The sequence below is a fragment of the Mesoplodon mirus genome (genome assembly GCF_964341445.2).
Source record: "Mesoplodon mirus genome assembly, chromosome: 5".
NCBI classification, from domain to species: Eukaryota; Metazoa; Chordata; class Mammalia; order Artiodactyla; family Ziphiidae; genus Mesoplodon; species Mesoplodon mirus.
In genome coordinates, this window is record NC_138980.1 from 172059860 (window position 1) to 172075948 (window position 16089).

At 45.5% G+C, this 16089-nt stretch overlaps 1 protein-coding gene across 1 annotated transcript in view; it reads left to right on the forward strand.

The window, feature by feature from the left end:
* Nucleotides 1-16089, forward strand: part of ANKH (ANKH inorganic pyrophosphate transport regulator) — a 144813-nt gene that overhangs the window by 100388 nt on the left and 28336 nt on the right. Inside the window, exons 6-8 of the mRNA XM_082623160.1 lie at nt 1480-1614; nt 3746-3838; nt 7370-7465. Of these exons, the coding sequence (XP_082479286.1) occupies nt 1480-1614; nt 3746-3838; nt 7370-7465 (324 nt within the window). The remainder of the gene's footprint in view (nt 1-1479; nt 1615-3745; nt 3839-7369; nt 7466-16089) is intronic.

The following is a 16089-nucleotide window of genomic DNA, read 5'->3' on the forward strand; positions in this document are numbered from 1 at the left end:
TTACCACACTCCACCCCTTGATCCCACCTTTGACCACATGTTACTTTTGTCATGTCAAAACAGTAATTGCGGGACTTCCCTGGTGGTGCAGTGGTTAAGAATCCACCTGCCAATGCAGGGGACACGGGTTCGAGCCCTGGTCCGGGAAGATCCCACATGCTGCGGAGCAACTAAGCCCGTGCACCACAACTACTGAGCCTGCGCTCTAGAGGCTGTGAGCCACAACTACTGAGCCCGTGTGCTGCAGCTACTGAAGCCCACGTGCCTAGAGCCTGTGCTCCGCAACAAGAGACGCCACCGCGATGAGAAGACTGCGCACCGCAACGAAGAGTAGCCCCCGCTTGCCACAACTAGAGAAAGCCTGTGCGCAGCAACAAATACCCAACGCAGCCAAAAATAACCAAAAAACCAGTAATTGTATTGACCACCCACCTTGATGTGAGGTCAGGCCATCAATAATATCAGATCTAGTTACAATATTTCCATCATAAGGACAACCACATCACGTTGGTCTTGATGGTAACAATCCATCTCAACATTCAGCTCCCAGCAAAGGGAAATAAGTTAAAGTGACTGAGATGGTTCCATGATGGAACTCTTACCCTCATGAAGAATCAAAACCAAAATCACATGATGAAAGCCAGGCTTTAAAGATAGTGCACATCTTGGGCTTCCCTGGTGGCACAGTGGTTGAGAGTCCACCTGCCGATGCAGGGGACACGGGTTCGTGCCCTGGTCCGGGAAGATCCCACATGCCGCGGAGCGGCTGGGCCCGTGAGCCATGGCCTCTGAGCCTGTGCGTCCTGAGCCTGTGCTCCGCGATGGGAGAGGCCACAACAGTGAGAGGCCTGCGTACTGCAAAAAATAATAATAATAATAAGATAGTGCACATGTTCACTGTAGAATTCTTAATAAGTCGCCTTCTCGTTACCATGCTTTTATTTGGCTTGTGCTTCTGAACATTTACATGACTTCTGTCAGAGCTTTGAGAATAGGAACCTCTGAGTAGATTTATACAGTGCCCAAATAATTAGGCACATTTGTGAGCAGACTGATTCCAAAATAAAGTATAACAATGTTTTACTTCTAAGAGTTACCTCTTAACTGACATGGCTTCTAGCCAGTCAGTTTGATAATTTAAACAGAAACTAATTTCCAGCCTGTTTCTTGGGCTATGAAGTTGGGTTCTGCTTGGGTTAAAGTTGCCCTGTTTGGAAAATAGGCATTTGGATCCATCAAGCTTAAACGTGTGTTTTGATTTCACAGTAGCTTGCCAGCTGTCTGACTTCATTTCTATTAAGACTGTACATTTTACTTTAATTCAACTTGGCTTGTCTACAGAGGCTTTTTCTATATTATTTTTAAGTGTAGTGAATTGACTCATGATTGATATAGAAAGAAAACGCTTTGACTCTGAATTGTTTTTTTCTATTCTGCTTCCAGAGTTCAGTGAAATTTTATCCCCTTTTCTTGATGCAGGGAGATGCAACAATAAGAAAGATGCTGAGCTTCTGGTGGCCTTTGGCTCTCATCTTGGCTACACAGAGAATCAGTAGGCCTATCGTCAACCTCTTTGTTTCCCGGGACCTTGGTGGCAGTTCTGCAGCTACGGAGGTAGGGCAGCTTCTGGGGATGTGGGTCCCCACTGTCACCGTGTAAAAACTGGGTGCGGGGGAGGTGGATTACAAATTTGTTTCCAGTTCCTCTTGAGAACTCAAGAAATTCTGTGATACTAAGTTATGTGACACCTTCACACAAGGAACCCATAAGGATCTCTATCAGTGACTTAGAATCATGTGATTTTATATTTTTATGAGTATGGAAGAAAATATCTCCTTCATCCCTCTCTTTTACCATATGAGAAAACCGAGATTAGGGACACACAACTAGCAAGAAGCTGGGCTAGTGTTAGAATCCAGATTTTCTCTCTCCACTCAACGGCCTCTCCACTTTCCCATGGAGTCAGCCTGGTGCCTCTTTGCAGAGGACAGTGGAACATGCCATGTGCAGCAGCAGAAGTGAAAGTACCAGGGGGTGAAGGGCTGATGCCTCCATTTTGACCCACCTAGTCTCACCTGTCCTTTCTCCACCTCCTGTACCGAGCCTACCATGGCTTTATGTACTCTGGCAATCTGCCCTCCTCCAAAGGAGGGTCTCCATTATGTACTCAACTCAAGAAACTGATCTGGAAACTGGCAGCTCCTCCAAAGACAGAGTTGAAGCGCTTTTTTCCATCTTTCAAGTGTGGTATGAACAAGCAGAATGACTTCATTTGTTTCCTCCTCCGCTGCCCTCTGGAGAATTAATTGTCTCGAGAACTGCTGATCCTTCAGGAAGGCTGGTGGCTACTCATGAGAGCCTCCTGTTTACACATTGCCCTTGAATGCACTGTCAGCATGTTTTCAGGCTGGGATCTGCTGCCAGTTTCCATGTCCTGGGAAGCAGCTCATGTTGGCTTGGAACAAGAAGCACATAAATCACAAGCAGAAGGCTTTCCCTTGTCTCCGTTGGTTCCTGGATTTTGTTTGTTGAATCATGAATGCCATCTGGGCTGGCTTCTGTAACACAGCAGCTTTTTTACTTCAATACTTCGGTTTCAGTTGCCCAGTAAAAAGTATGGGACCCCCATCACCTGTGTGCTAGAATTCCATCTTCCCCTAAAAAAACCAAGACATTATACATTAGAGCCATTTCTAAATGACCTCAGTGCACAGAGACAGACCTTAGCATTAGGGTGAGTGACAGGAGTGGCATAAATTGATCATCTGCTTTGGATAATGTCGGCACTTATGGACGTTTCATTGACTCCCGACACCCCTGCACGATGGGTATCATTATTCTTACGGTTTTGCCGGAGGAACAGAAACGGGGCCTGAGAGCGTTCATGCTTCACACAGCTGGGAAGTGATGAAGTGAGGTTTGAATCCAGGGCCGCCTGATGCCACCACCCACTCCTCACAGCAGTGTCTTCACCCACTGGGGACCCACCTCGCTCACGGTCCTGGCATCACTGTTATGGTCATTAGAACAGACGAAGCCCGATTCCTCCCGTCCTAGCTCGTTAGGGAGTTGAACTTTGCCAAAAAGGTAGGGTTAGGTATTCTGTTTTAAATTTTCTTCCTCTTCATTCACCTAAGAAATGAGACTCTCATTTTCATGGACGAGCCTGTGAGGCTTCCTGTGAGACATATTGATTTAGTTTTCAAGTTAAACATCAACATTGGGCTCTCCTGGCTGAACAGATTGAAAGTGAGTTGAGTCGGATGGAGGATACCATAAAGCCATCGACCGGCGCACACCGTCAGCTTCCCTGGAGGATGGCGTGCAGACAGAGCAGTGGACGTTGAGTGCAGAGTATCCGGAGAGCAGGGGTGGGGCTCAGAGTCGCATTTGGAGACTCAAGAATTGGGCTAGACTAGAAGGTTTGGTTTAGCTCAGTGAGAATTTGGCGGACCTGGGCTGAAATCTTGGCTTCTCAGGCAGTGATCTGGACCCGTTCCTCATTGGATTCATGTAAAACAAGACGCATCCCCCTGGTCTCAGGTGCACACCCTGGGTCCACTCCGCCCGCTCCCGGGGTGCAGGGGAGTGCCTGCCCCTTGCTCCTTCTGTCACCCAGGGTGGGGTGACCTGTCAGGGGGGACCACACCCGAGACGGCTTGCTCCGCCACGTGGCAGACGGCAGGCAGCAGCTGGACACAGGCTCTGCGGATGCCCTGCTAACCGCCGGCTCTTCCTCTTGCAGGCCGTGGCAATTTTGACAGCCACATACCCCGTGGGTCACATGCCATATGGCTGGTTGACGGAAATCCGTGCTGTCTACCCTGCTTTTGACAAGGTGAGAACCGCTTGCGGCGTGGTTTCTGAAACACACTCTTTAAAATTAATGTTTGATAGACAGGGATCGCCGTTGATGGACGCCGTGATGTTTCTAACCTCATCTCGCTCTGCAAGGTTAATGAGGCTTTGGGGCTGGCAGACGTAACTCAGAAAATAACAGAGGCGAATTTACGCTTGCCTTGATGCCGCTTCCATGATGCCTCTGCAAACCGATACTCACTTCAAGGTTATTCCTGTCAAGAAATTATTTGAAAAAGGGAAATTATATTCTCAAAAATTTTTAATATATTGGATTTCATTTCTCTTTTGTTGTTTTTTAGTTAAACCGATACTTTATAGCAGATGTGAAGGTACAGGAAGTTGTGTGCTTAAGTTCATAAGCTTAAGGCTCTCTTACGGGGTGCTGGGGTACATGCACGCCAAAGTTGTCCATGCAGCAGCCACGGGTCCAGGCTGGTTGGGATGCGGTGCAGTTATTCCAGCTGGAAGCTTCTGGTGACGGCCACGGCGTCCCTCCACAGCTGCTGACACAGCCCAGAGGGCGCATAAGCGTTCAGACCTGTAACCTGAGGCCAGGTCAGGACTGACCTGCATGCAGATCATTTGAGAAATGCCTATTTCATTAAAGCTTAATTATTTGAACCTGTAGACTTGTATCCTGAAACAAATAAGTAGAAAAACAGACCCCCAGCAAGATAGTGTACAATGTTTTAAAATAAAAAATCGGAAAGAAGCACAGAACCTGCCACTTGTACTCTTAATAGCAACTCTTTGGCCTTGAATTTCTATAGAACTAGCTCAGAGCCATTGCTGATATCATTTCATGTGATCCCAAAAAGAGCCCTGGGAGGTGAGGAGAGGAAGCCTCTTCACCAGGGTCCCCAGCAGATTACCTGCCTCTATTCCCACACCTATAATCAATCACCCACAAATAGCAACTCACCTCCAAGTGCTTCAGGGATGGCCCCCACGCAGCCTAACGTGAGAGAGGGTAGGCTATTGCCCAGAACTCTTTACTGGGTGTGGAACTTCCCCAGTAAACGATAAGCTGGACCCTCCACTGATTGACAACATTCATTCCCATCATTAGGATGCAGAGCATTTCCGAAAAAATTCTTTTGATTCCTGCTTCCTAGGCCTTTGAGAGTGGACTTCCAAAGGCCTGAGTCACTTGTAGGAGAGAGCTGTGTTTGAGTGGGTTTAATCCACTCCACTGATAGAAATCAGTGTTTTCATGTCAAGGAACACGTGTATAGAAGTAAGTCCTCAGAAACCAAAATGGATATAAGTCATCTTGCTAAATGTCCAGCTCTTGGAATGTAAGATTATATAATAAAACTCAATAGCAGGTTCTAAAGTGTGAGAACCTCCTGGCTGTGAGCGTCTCCCCTGAAATTGTTTGTGGCTACCTTGAAATAGTAAAACTTAACAATGCAGCGCTATACAGTTTCACTAAGAGCGTCCAAGGTAAGCACTGTTGTTGGTTTTTTGCGGTACGTGGGCCTCTCACTGCTGTGGCCTCTTCCGTTGTGGAGCACAGGCTCCAGATGCACAGGCTCAGCGGCCAGGGCTCACGGGCCCAGCCGCTCCGCGGCATGTGGGATCCTCCCGGACCGGGGCATGAACCTGCGTCCCCTGCATCGGCAGGCGGACTCTCAACCACTGTGCCACCAGGAAGCCTAGATAAGCATTGTTTTATTCACCATCACAGAGGTTACGCACTGCAAAAAAAAATTCTTTTATGGAGCGCACCTCTAGCCAGAGGCTGGAGTGACTCAGAACGCTTTTGAAACCTCCCCCATTGTTGCCACGCATTCCACTGCGCTACTCCAAGCCATTCCATGAAGGCCGTCTATTCACCCGAATCTTAAGACACCTCTGTGTGGACTTCCAGAATCTGCTGCACTGACAGTTGAAATCCTTAGCCTCCTTGTGCGTTCCAGAATAAGAGATTTAAAATTTCTCGCATAACTTCTGCTGTTTCTAGCTGAACAGTGAGCTGGGAGAGTTTTCCACTCGTCCACATTCTCTCTAATGTTCGGTTATTATATGCAAAAGACTATGTTTCTGCGAAAGAGCAGATGGGGCAAACAAGGTGAGACACAGATGCTAATCTTATCCCAACCGTACTTGCAGAAATATTTGCTATTTAAAAAATAAAAGCGCACCTGAAGGAGCTGGGGCCCGTGGCTGTCACCATGGGTGGCGTGTGCATTTGGAGGTTCCTAATTCTTTCCGGCATGGCCTCCTTCTCGCCCAGGCCACCGGGGCACCACCCTCGCAGATCCTTGGGGGAGAGGAAAAGGAGAGATATCCTACCTGCTGTGATTTGCACTGTGCACAGTCTGTTTTTCAGAAAGGTTGATGTGCTTTAGAGACCGGAGTTAAGAAAATGTCAGCCCCTCCAGAGGTGGCATAAAGGGGAAGGGATTCGAGAGGTTGCCTCAGCCTCTGAAGGGAAGCAAACATCAAAAGCTCTTTTGCAAGTGGGACCTGTAACACCTCTGCTTGTGTGTCTTTCATTGGGCTGGATATGGGAGCTGGGGGCTCACCGTTTGTTCTTTTCTTTTTTTGAATTTTATTTTGTTTACTTTTTTATACAGGAGGTTCTTATTAGTTCTTGTGAGTCAGCTCTGGGGCTAATGGGATCCGTAAGGAGGCTGGCGTTGTTTTTCCTCTGCTGCTTTTCAAGGTTGAGGGCCGGACGCTCGTTTTGATTGGGTGACGGGCACGCCTAGCAGTGACCCTGGGATGGCCCCAGCAAGCCCTCGGGCATGTGTCAGAGGACCTCTGGGCCATCTGCATCATTTGCTTACATTTCAATTTAACAAAGCCTGTTTGAGCATCTTCTCTACTCAAGAAAGATGGTGCTAAGTTGCAGGAGCTAAAGAGATGGGTGAGGGACTTCCCTGGTGGTCCAGTGGTTAAGACTTCACCTTCCAGTGCAGGAGTCACGGGTTCAACCCCTGGTCGGGGAGCTAAGATCCCACATGCCTCGTCGCCAAAAAACCAAAACATAAAAAAAAGAAGCAATATTGTAACAGATTCAATAACGACTTTAATAAAATGGTCCACATCAAAAAACAAATCTTTAAAAAATAAAATAAAATAAAGAGATGGGTGAGACACGCAGTCCTTTATCTCGGAGAGCAAATGCGCACCTCACAGGGCCTTGACATGTGCCCTCAAATACGGGCCCAGATGCCACGCCTGCCTGCAGAGCTCCAGGGTGGTTGGGAACTGCAGGATGGGCTGGGGCCCTGGACTAGCTGGGTGGACACCCAGCGCCCAGGAGAGGGGACTCGTTCAGGAGACACTGCCGGGCGTTCAGTCCAGAGCTCCCTCTCGTTAGCATTCATGTCCAGAAACATGTCAGCTGTCTGAGAGAGGCTCAGAGCGACAGCTGTCTTCGAAGCTGTCACTTGACATCCACACTTCAGACGCATCAAGTAAAACAGAAACGAGATGCTCTGTAAGATGCACGTGTGGTCAGCCAAGGATAACCTGGAACCTCTTCTTGCCCCCCTAGAATAACCCCAGCAATAAGCTGGTGAGCACAAGCAACACAGTCACTGCAGCACACATCAAGAAGTTCACGTTCGTCTGCATGGCCTCGTCACTGACGGTAAGGAGAGACCCTTCCCCGCCCCCGCCTGTGTTTGTTTTCGGAAAGGGGGGTAAGTGCCATTTTAAAGGGAGAGGTCTTGTATTCCATAATACGACGTTGTGCTAGATTAGATAACAACCTCTTCGAGACATTTTCATCCCAAAATATGAGCGATCATCGTTCAAGGAGGGTGTTGAGTCTAAGAATAGAGAGTCAACTTCTCGCGTTTCTAAGGGCTTCTTACGTGCTGAAGAAAGGCAGGCTTTGCCTTTAGTGTTTAATACTCTTACTGATAATTTCCAGCCCATTTTTAAACACCCAGAGTCAACTATATAACCATCTCTGTCCCTTTTCCAAATTTAATTCGTGTTGTTTGTTTCGCTGGTAAAAGTGCCTTTCCTCATACGTGTACGCTGATGTAACCTCCCTATTTATTTATCATTCAACACTTGCTTGTCAAGCACGTACTGGATCCCAAGCCCTGTGCCATCTTCAGGGATACAGGTGTGAACAAGTGTGGATAACACCTCACTGTTGGCAGGGCCTCTCAGTGACTCTGCACAGCCTTAAATAAACAGCACACATCCTTCTTTTATCAACTCCCCTGGGTAATTCAAATGTAGGAGACATAACGTTCAAAAAAAACATGGAAAAGATTCCTACATGCTCTATAATCCAAAGCACATTGTATATAATTTAAGGTTGTTTATGACATTTATCAACAGTCGTAAGAAAATAACATCATCCACTTCACATTGTAGACTGTGCCTTTTGGGTTCTAAGATGGAGATGAGAAGAGGCTAAAAAGAAATAGGGGTCTTTTGAACTCAGTTCCTTGTTTGTTGTTCTGACTACATGTGTCCTATTAAGTCCTGTAGCAGTTCTCCATTTTTATAGTACAATGTAAGGATGTAGCAGAAACGCCTGGGTGTGTGCAGTCCCATCATAAATGACTGATAAGGTGGACGTAAGGCAATGAGGTTTGGGGACATGCTGATGACAGGAACACACTGACCACTGTCCCTCTGGCCATTATCACAAGAACCACTTAGCTAGATAAGCCCTCATAGTGGTCCTTTAAAATCAAGCCCGACACACATTTTAAGCCTTTTATGGACTTTTTTTCAAAACCCACAGCTTAATATTTGATCGATTGATCCAACACCTGAATAGATTGTATCAAGGGCACAAGATATAGAGCCCATCACCCAACACCTCTGACACTGAGTCATGACCTTGCATTCTCAGCTGTCCCGTCACTCCAGCCCAGCCCTTCCCCCCTCAGTCCTTCCCTCCTGAAACTGGGAAACTGCAAGGGGGGGGGGTGTCAGAAGCCTATTCCAGGCCATGTCCCAGGGGTGGGGGGAATCTCTGGTAGCATGCCTGGCTGAGTCAGGACGGGTTGCCCCCGGCAACCCTGCTCTCCTGGTTGCCTTATTTCTCCCTGTGGTGGGCAAGTTTTTCCATAGTTCCCTAAAATATTAGCGAAACACTACACAACCTTGAAACCATTCAAAAGAGTATCTGGGGAAAAAACAGAGAAGATTTCTGCCCCAGGAACAGACCTCAGCTTTTGGAGACTGTGTTAAGTGACCGGGAGTTGAGAGCTCAGCTGGTTCGGGTGCCAGGCTCTGCGACTGTGACCTCATCCGTCGCCGAGACCTGGGAGCTTTCGGTCATTGCTCGCTCTGCTATCCAGAGTCCGGCCGGGTCTCCCGTCTCTTCATTTAAACCTCCTCCCGCAGCTGTGCTTGAGTCCAGTGGAGAACTTTACCAGACTGGGTTTGAGGATATTCCTTCCCTCCTTCAGTTCACGGGCAATAACCTGTACTTCTCAAACAAGAGCCACAAGTGTATCTTGAAATGATAACCAAGTAAGATCTAGAAAAACGCTTTGGTTTCCCATGTAGAGGTTTTATTTACTTAATAAATTCAATTAGTCTAATCCTACCATCTGTAACTAGAAGTATCTCGGTAGATTTGTCCCCGTAGAAACAGAGACTCAGAATCCTGTGTTGGAAAGGAACTTGGAGATGAACTGATCAAATCCCATCATTTTTTAGTAAAGGAAATGACCCAGAGAGGATAAGAGGATAAGTGACTTGCCCCAGTACCCAGTACTGGCAGACCTCGCTTTATTGCACTTCGCAGATAATGCATTTTTTTTTTTACCCGTTGAAGGTTTGTGGCAACCCTGAGTTGTCAGACGATGGTAAGCATCTTTTAGCAACGAAGTATTTTTAAATTAAGGCACGTACATTTGTTCTCTAGACATAACGCTATATTGCACACTTAAGAGACTACAGTATAGTGTAAACATAACTTTTATATGCACTGGGAAACCAAAAAATTCACGTGACTCGCTTTGTTGCAACCTGCGCTTTATGGTGGTGGCCTGAAACTGAACCTGAAATATCTCCAAGGTATACCTGTAAATAATAAAACTTAAATTTTTTCCTTGCTTTATCGTGATATTCACTTTACTGCAGTGCTCTGGAGCCAAACCTGCAGTATCTCCGAGTTCTGCCTGTAACAACGCCAGCTGGAAGCCAGACTTCCAAGCTCATTCTCTGGGGCCCTTTCCTCTGTATTGTGCTGTTTCCAACAGGCAGGAACAGGTATCTGGCCCTGAGGCTCTGGACTGAGGCACTTGCTGGCATGCTTGAAGCGGTGGTTTCTTCAACACTAAAAATGGTAGTGTCTGAGTTTGCAGCTCATGGTGTGTCTCACATACATTATCCTTATAACGATTCAATCAATTGGTCCAGCATCTTGGCTAGAGGAATTGCCATTGAAAGATACACAGAAAAAAATGTTAGGGCTTTTTCCCCCTAAATTCAGTGTTTCACTGTCACTATAAAGCGTACACCTTTTTACAGTATTTATCTATTTATTCTTCACATCTGTTATTCCTTGTAGGCTCTGAACTTCCCTAGGCAGGGTCTGTGGCTTAGTCACCTCTTATCCCCAGGGCTTAGCATCCTGCCTGACACAGAAGGGGCACAATAAGCAGAACACAAATACATGAATCAATTAATACTTACCTGTGAGATAAGGATCAGAAAGGCACCGATGGCACCCCCCGCCATGAGCAATAATCTCCTCATTTATACTCAGCTTATTCTATTTTTAAAGCTTTGAAGATGCCCTTTACTCTCAAGTCTATTTTCCCTTTTTTAATTTTGAAACTTCTTAGTGTCAGGAAGTTAACGTAGCAGAGCACGTAAGATCAGCACATCATGTGGATTCCAGTGGATGATACTGTGTACAAAGTACGAGCCTTCTGATGGTTCCACAGCTTTCTATGCATCGCCTAGTGTTAGAGCACTTTCCTGAGCTCTGATCCTTTGGGCATAAATAGCTCTTCTGCCTGGGACTTTGAGAAGAGCTGACCCCACAGATCCTGCAGACACTTAATGACCCAGTGATGCTAACTGCTGTTCAAACGAAAAGGTGTACTGTCTACAGCAAAAACTCATCTTGTAGTCAGGATGGGTTTACTCTTCAGGCCCTGACATTTTGGGTTCAACATCCTCCTTTGCCTGTGAAAGATACTTTTTTTTTTTTTTTTTTTGCGGTACGCGGGCCTCTCACTGTTGTGGCCTCTCCCGTTGCGGAGCACAGGCTCCGGACGCGCAGGCTCAGCGGCCATGGCTCACGGGCCCAGCCGCTCCGCGGCATGTGGGATCTTCCCGGACCGGGGCACGAACCCGTGTCCCCTGCATTGGCAGGCAGACTCTCAACCACTGCGCCACCAGGGAAGCCCGAAAGATACTTTTGACAGTTAGTAAGAGACTAATATTTCAGAATGCTACAATGCATGTATGTGTTTATTCCCTAGTATAGATTTTCAATTTAAATTTAGAGTATCTATCTAACTCTAAAAGTTGGTTCTTCCCTCATTTTCTCATCCAGGAGTCTGTCTGATCCACTGGGCTTCAAGAAAAGCAGCAAATGCCTTCTGCCCAGTTGGAAGAGGAAGTGGATCTAGGAGGAGAATAGAGTAGGAAAATAGAAGTATTTCCCAAGTAGCACCTTGCTTTCCGGCCTTCAGAGCTGCCTTAGGAATGCTTAGTGAAGTGCTGATTGATTTCTTTAGACCATCTGATGCGAATGAGGACAGGGGGAGCTTTAGCTGATCCAGAAGATTAGCTTCAAAATGGTAGAACTGTCAGATAAAAATTAATCCCCTCAATAGCAACAAAGGAGTGGGCACGAGGCAAACCAGGATTAGCAAGGTGACTGCAGACTGACATGCTGCTGTTAGGGGCAAAGGAACACACAGTTCAAAAATATGTACAGTTTAAATCGATTTGGAAGAACAGCTTCAGATGGTATGCTGCTTGGTGGGTGCTTGTGGTGTAGTGGCCACACAGAGGAGAAAGCATCACAGACCAGCCATCAGAGCTGCACAGGAGAAGGCAGGACCACAGAGAATAAGGCTGTAGCGGTGCTGGGGTCAGAAGCAAACAGCCAGTTTTGCCCTGAACCTTCTGGTAGAACCATGGTCTCCGTTGCTTATGTGACTGACTGTAAAGCCCCATCATAATTAGTGTGTCCTGAAAGGCCGCGTTTCTCTAGTAGACAATCGTGGTGATCACAGACAGAGGGTGGTGGCAACGAGCTTGTGATATAAGGAAGCAGAAGCATCGCTCCTTCCTCTTGGGGAGAAGAACTGGTAATGCTAAACTTACAGAAACATGGCCACTAGTAAACCCGTTGGGACTTACCATGATTCCCTCCTGGATTCCAGATTTGGGGGTAAGATAGTAACCATGAACCAACCTAGGGTATGTCTTTTCAACAGCCTTTTTTGTGCAGAGCAGCATCCTCAAAAGGTAACAGACCAAGCTTCCCTGGGGGCGCAGTGGTTGAGAGTCCGCCTGCCGATGCAGGGGACACGGGTTCATGCCCCGGTCCGGGAAGATCCCACATGCCGCGGAGCGCCTGGGCCCGTGAGCCGTGGCCGCTGAGCCTGTGCGTCCGGAGCCTGTGCTCCACTGCGGGAGAGGCCACAACAGTGAGAGGCCTGTGTACTGCAAAAAAAAAAAAAAAAAAAAAAAAGGTAACAGACCTCCATATTCTGGGATGTTAGGCCAGTTTGCTGAAGCCAATGGATGGGCTTGCTAAATCTACCAGACTTGCCAACTTACCCCAAACGTGTGGGTTTTTTTTTTTAATTTTTTCTAAAGTGCGTAGCAAATCATATTAAATGGGGAAGTTTTAACAGCTTTAGATGATTTTAGTTAATCAGTTTCCATTTTGACTTCACAATGGCATTTTTTACACATTTGGTGTTTTCTTAAGCTCCCCACTGCTCTAGTTTGGGGGAGCTGTTGCCAAGAGAGGGGGCCCCTCTGGGGCCAGAGGGATGGGGAAGAATCCTTGCAAAGCACAGCCTGGGCTGCTGCTGAGGCCTCCCCAACCCCCTTTTTACAAAATGGAAATGGGAGTGCATCCAGATGGATGCTGGTAGGCAGAGCCAGCATGGCAGCTTTGTGCAGCGAACAGCCTGCACAGTCACACCGAGCACCCCCCGGATGCTGAACCCAGAGGGGCAGGAGGGCAAGTGCAAAGAGCAGGAGATGGGAGAGACAATGTCAGGGAGATGGAGAGTGCAGCTCAGAAGGAGAAGCGGAGAGAGACCATGGGTCGGGAAAGAAAGGGGAGGTGGAGAGTCAGAGGAAATGGAGCAGAATGACAGAGGTGGGTACAGTAGACAGTGGGGAGGAGGGAAGGCCCCAGAGACCCCTAGAGCCTTCACAGCCCCCCAGGGCCCTGCCAACCCTTCCAAGGCATATTACTGTAAACTTCAGAAAACTTAAAAAGAGGTAGATTTTTAAGAAACCAGTAACTGTGACAAATTGTTGGTTGGCCAAATAGGCTATTTCACAGGTTGATTTTGGGTGAACTGGACTGTTTCAGGATGGCAGGTATGAAGAGGGATTCTTTTTTTTTTTAATGCTCATTTCTTTACATATTTATTTTCTTACTAGTCATCCGTTTTATACACATCACTGTATACATGTCAATCGCAATCTGCCAATTCATCACACCACCACCCACACCCCCCACCGCTTTCCCCCCTTGGTGTCCATACGTTTTTTTCTCTACTTCTGTGTCTCGATTTCTGCCCTGCAAACCGGTTCATCTGTACCATTTTCTAGGTTCCACATATATGCGTTAATATACGATATTTGTTTTTCTCTTTCTGACTTACTTCACTCTGTATGACAGTCTCTAGATGCATGCATGTCTCTACAAATGACCCAATTTCATTCCTTTTTATGGCTGAGTAATATTCCATTGTATGTATGTACCACATCTTCTTTATCCATTGGTCTGATGACGGGCATTTAGGTTGATTCCATGACTTGGCTATTGTAAATAGTGCTGCAGTGAACATTGGGGTGCATGTGTCTTTTTGTATTATGGTTTTCTCTGGGTATATGCCCAGTAGTGGGATTGCTGGGTCATATGGTAGTTCTATTTTTAGTTCTTTAAGGAACCTCCATACTGTTCTCCATAGTGGGTGTAGCAATTTACATTCCCACCAACAGTGCAAGGGAGTTCCCTTTTCTCCACACCCTCTCCAGCATTTGTTGTTTGTAGATTTTCTGATGATGCCCATTCTAACTGGTGTGAGGTGATACCTCATTGTAGTTTTGATTTGTATTTCTCTACTAATTAGTGATGTTGAGCAGCTTTTCACGTGCTTTTTTAATATTGAGCTGCATGAGCTGTTTATATATTTTGGAGATTAATCCTTTGTCCATTGATTCGTTTGCAAATATTTTCTCCCATTCTGAGGGTTCTCCTTTCGTCTTGTTTATGGTTTTCTTTGCTGTGCAAAAGTTTGAAGTTTCATTAGGTCCCATTTGTTTATTTTTGTTTTTATTTTCATGACTCTAGGAGGTGGATCAAAAAAGATCTTGCTGTGATTTATGTCAAAGAGTGTTTTTCCTATGTTTTCCTCTAAGAGTTTTATAGTATCCGGTCTTATATTTAGGTCTGTAATCCATTTTGAGTTTATTTTTGTGTATGGTGTTAGGGAGTGTTCTAATTTCATTCTTTTACATGTAGCTGTCCAGTTTTCCCAGCACCACTTATTGAAGAGACTGTCTTTTCTCCATTTTATATCCTTGCCTCCTTTTTCATAGATTAGTTGACCATAGGTGTGTGGGTTTACCTCTGGGCTTTCTATCCTGTTCCATTGATCTATATTTCTGTTTTTGTGCCAGTACCCTATTGTCTTGATTACTGTACCTTTGTGGTATAGTCTGAAGTCAGGGAGTCTGATTCCTCCAGCTCTGTATTTTTCCCTCAAGACTGCTTTGGCTATTCGGGGTGTTTTGTGTCTCCATACAAATTTTAAGATTTTTTTGTTCTAGTTCCGTAAAAAATGCCATTGGTAATTTGATAGGGATTGCATTGAATCTGTAGATTGCTTTGGGTAGTATAGTCATTTTCACAATATTGATTCTTCCAGTCCAAGAACATGGTATATCTCTCCATCTGTTGGTATCATCTTTAATTTCTTTCATCAGTGTCTTATAGTTTTCTGCATACAGGTCTTTTGTCTCCCTACATAGGTTTATTCCTAGGTTTTTTATTCTTCTTGTTGCAATGGTAAATGGGAGTGTTTCCTTAATTTCTCTTTCAGATTTTTCATCATTAGTGTATAGGAATGCAAGAGGTTTCTGTGCATTAATTTTGTATCCTGCAACTCTACCAAATTCATTGACTAGCTCCAGTAGTTTTCTGGTAGCATTTTTAGGTTTCTCTATGTATAGTATCATGTCATCTGCAAACAGTGACAGTTTTACTTCTTCTTTTCCAATTTGGATTCCTTTTATTTCCTTTTCTTCTCTGATTGCCAAGGCTAGGACTTCCAAAACTATGTTGAATAATAGCAGTGAGAGTGGACATCCTTGTCTTATTCCTGATCTTAGAGGAAATGCTTTCAGGTTTTCACCATTGAGAATGTTGTTTGCTGTGGGTTTGTCATGTATGGCCTTTATTATGTTGAGGTAGGTTCCCTCTATGCCCACTTTCTGGAGAGTTTTTATCATAAATGGGTGTTGAATTTTGTCAAAAGCTTTTTCTGCATCTATTGAGATGATCATATGGTTATTATCCTTCAGTTTGTTAATATGGTGTATCACATTGATTGATTTGTGTATATTGAAGAATCCTTGCATTCCTGGGATAAACCCCATTTGATCATGGTGTATGATCCTTTTAATGTGCTGTTGGATTCTGTTTGCTAGTATTTTGTTGAGGATTTTTGCATCTATATTCATCAGTGATATTGGTCTGTAATTTCCTTTTCTTGTAGTATCTTTGTCTGGTTTTGGTATCAGGGTGATGGTGGCCTCATAGAGTGAGTTTGGGAGTGTTCCTTCCTCTGCAGTTTTTCGGAAGAGTTTGAGAAGGATGGGTGTTAGCTCTTCTCTGAATGTTTGATAGAATTCACCTGTGAAGCTATCTAGTCCTGGACTTTTGTTTGTGGGAAGATTTTTAATCACAGTTTCAATTTCATTACTTGTGATTGGTCTGTTCATATTTTCTATTTCTTCCTGGTTCATTCTTGGAATATTATACCTGTCTAAGAATTTGTCCATTTCTTCCAGGTTGTCCGT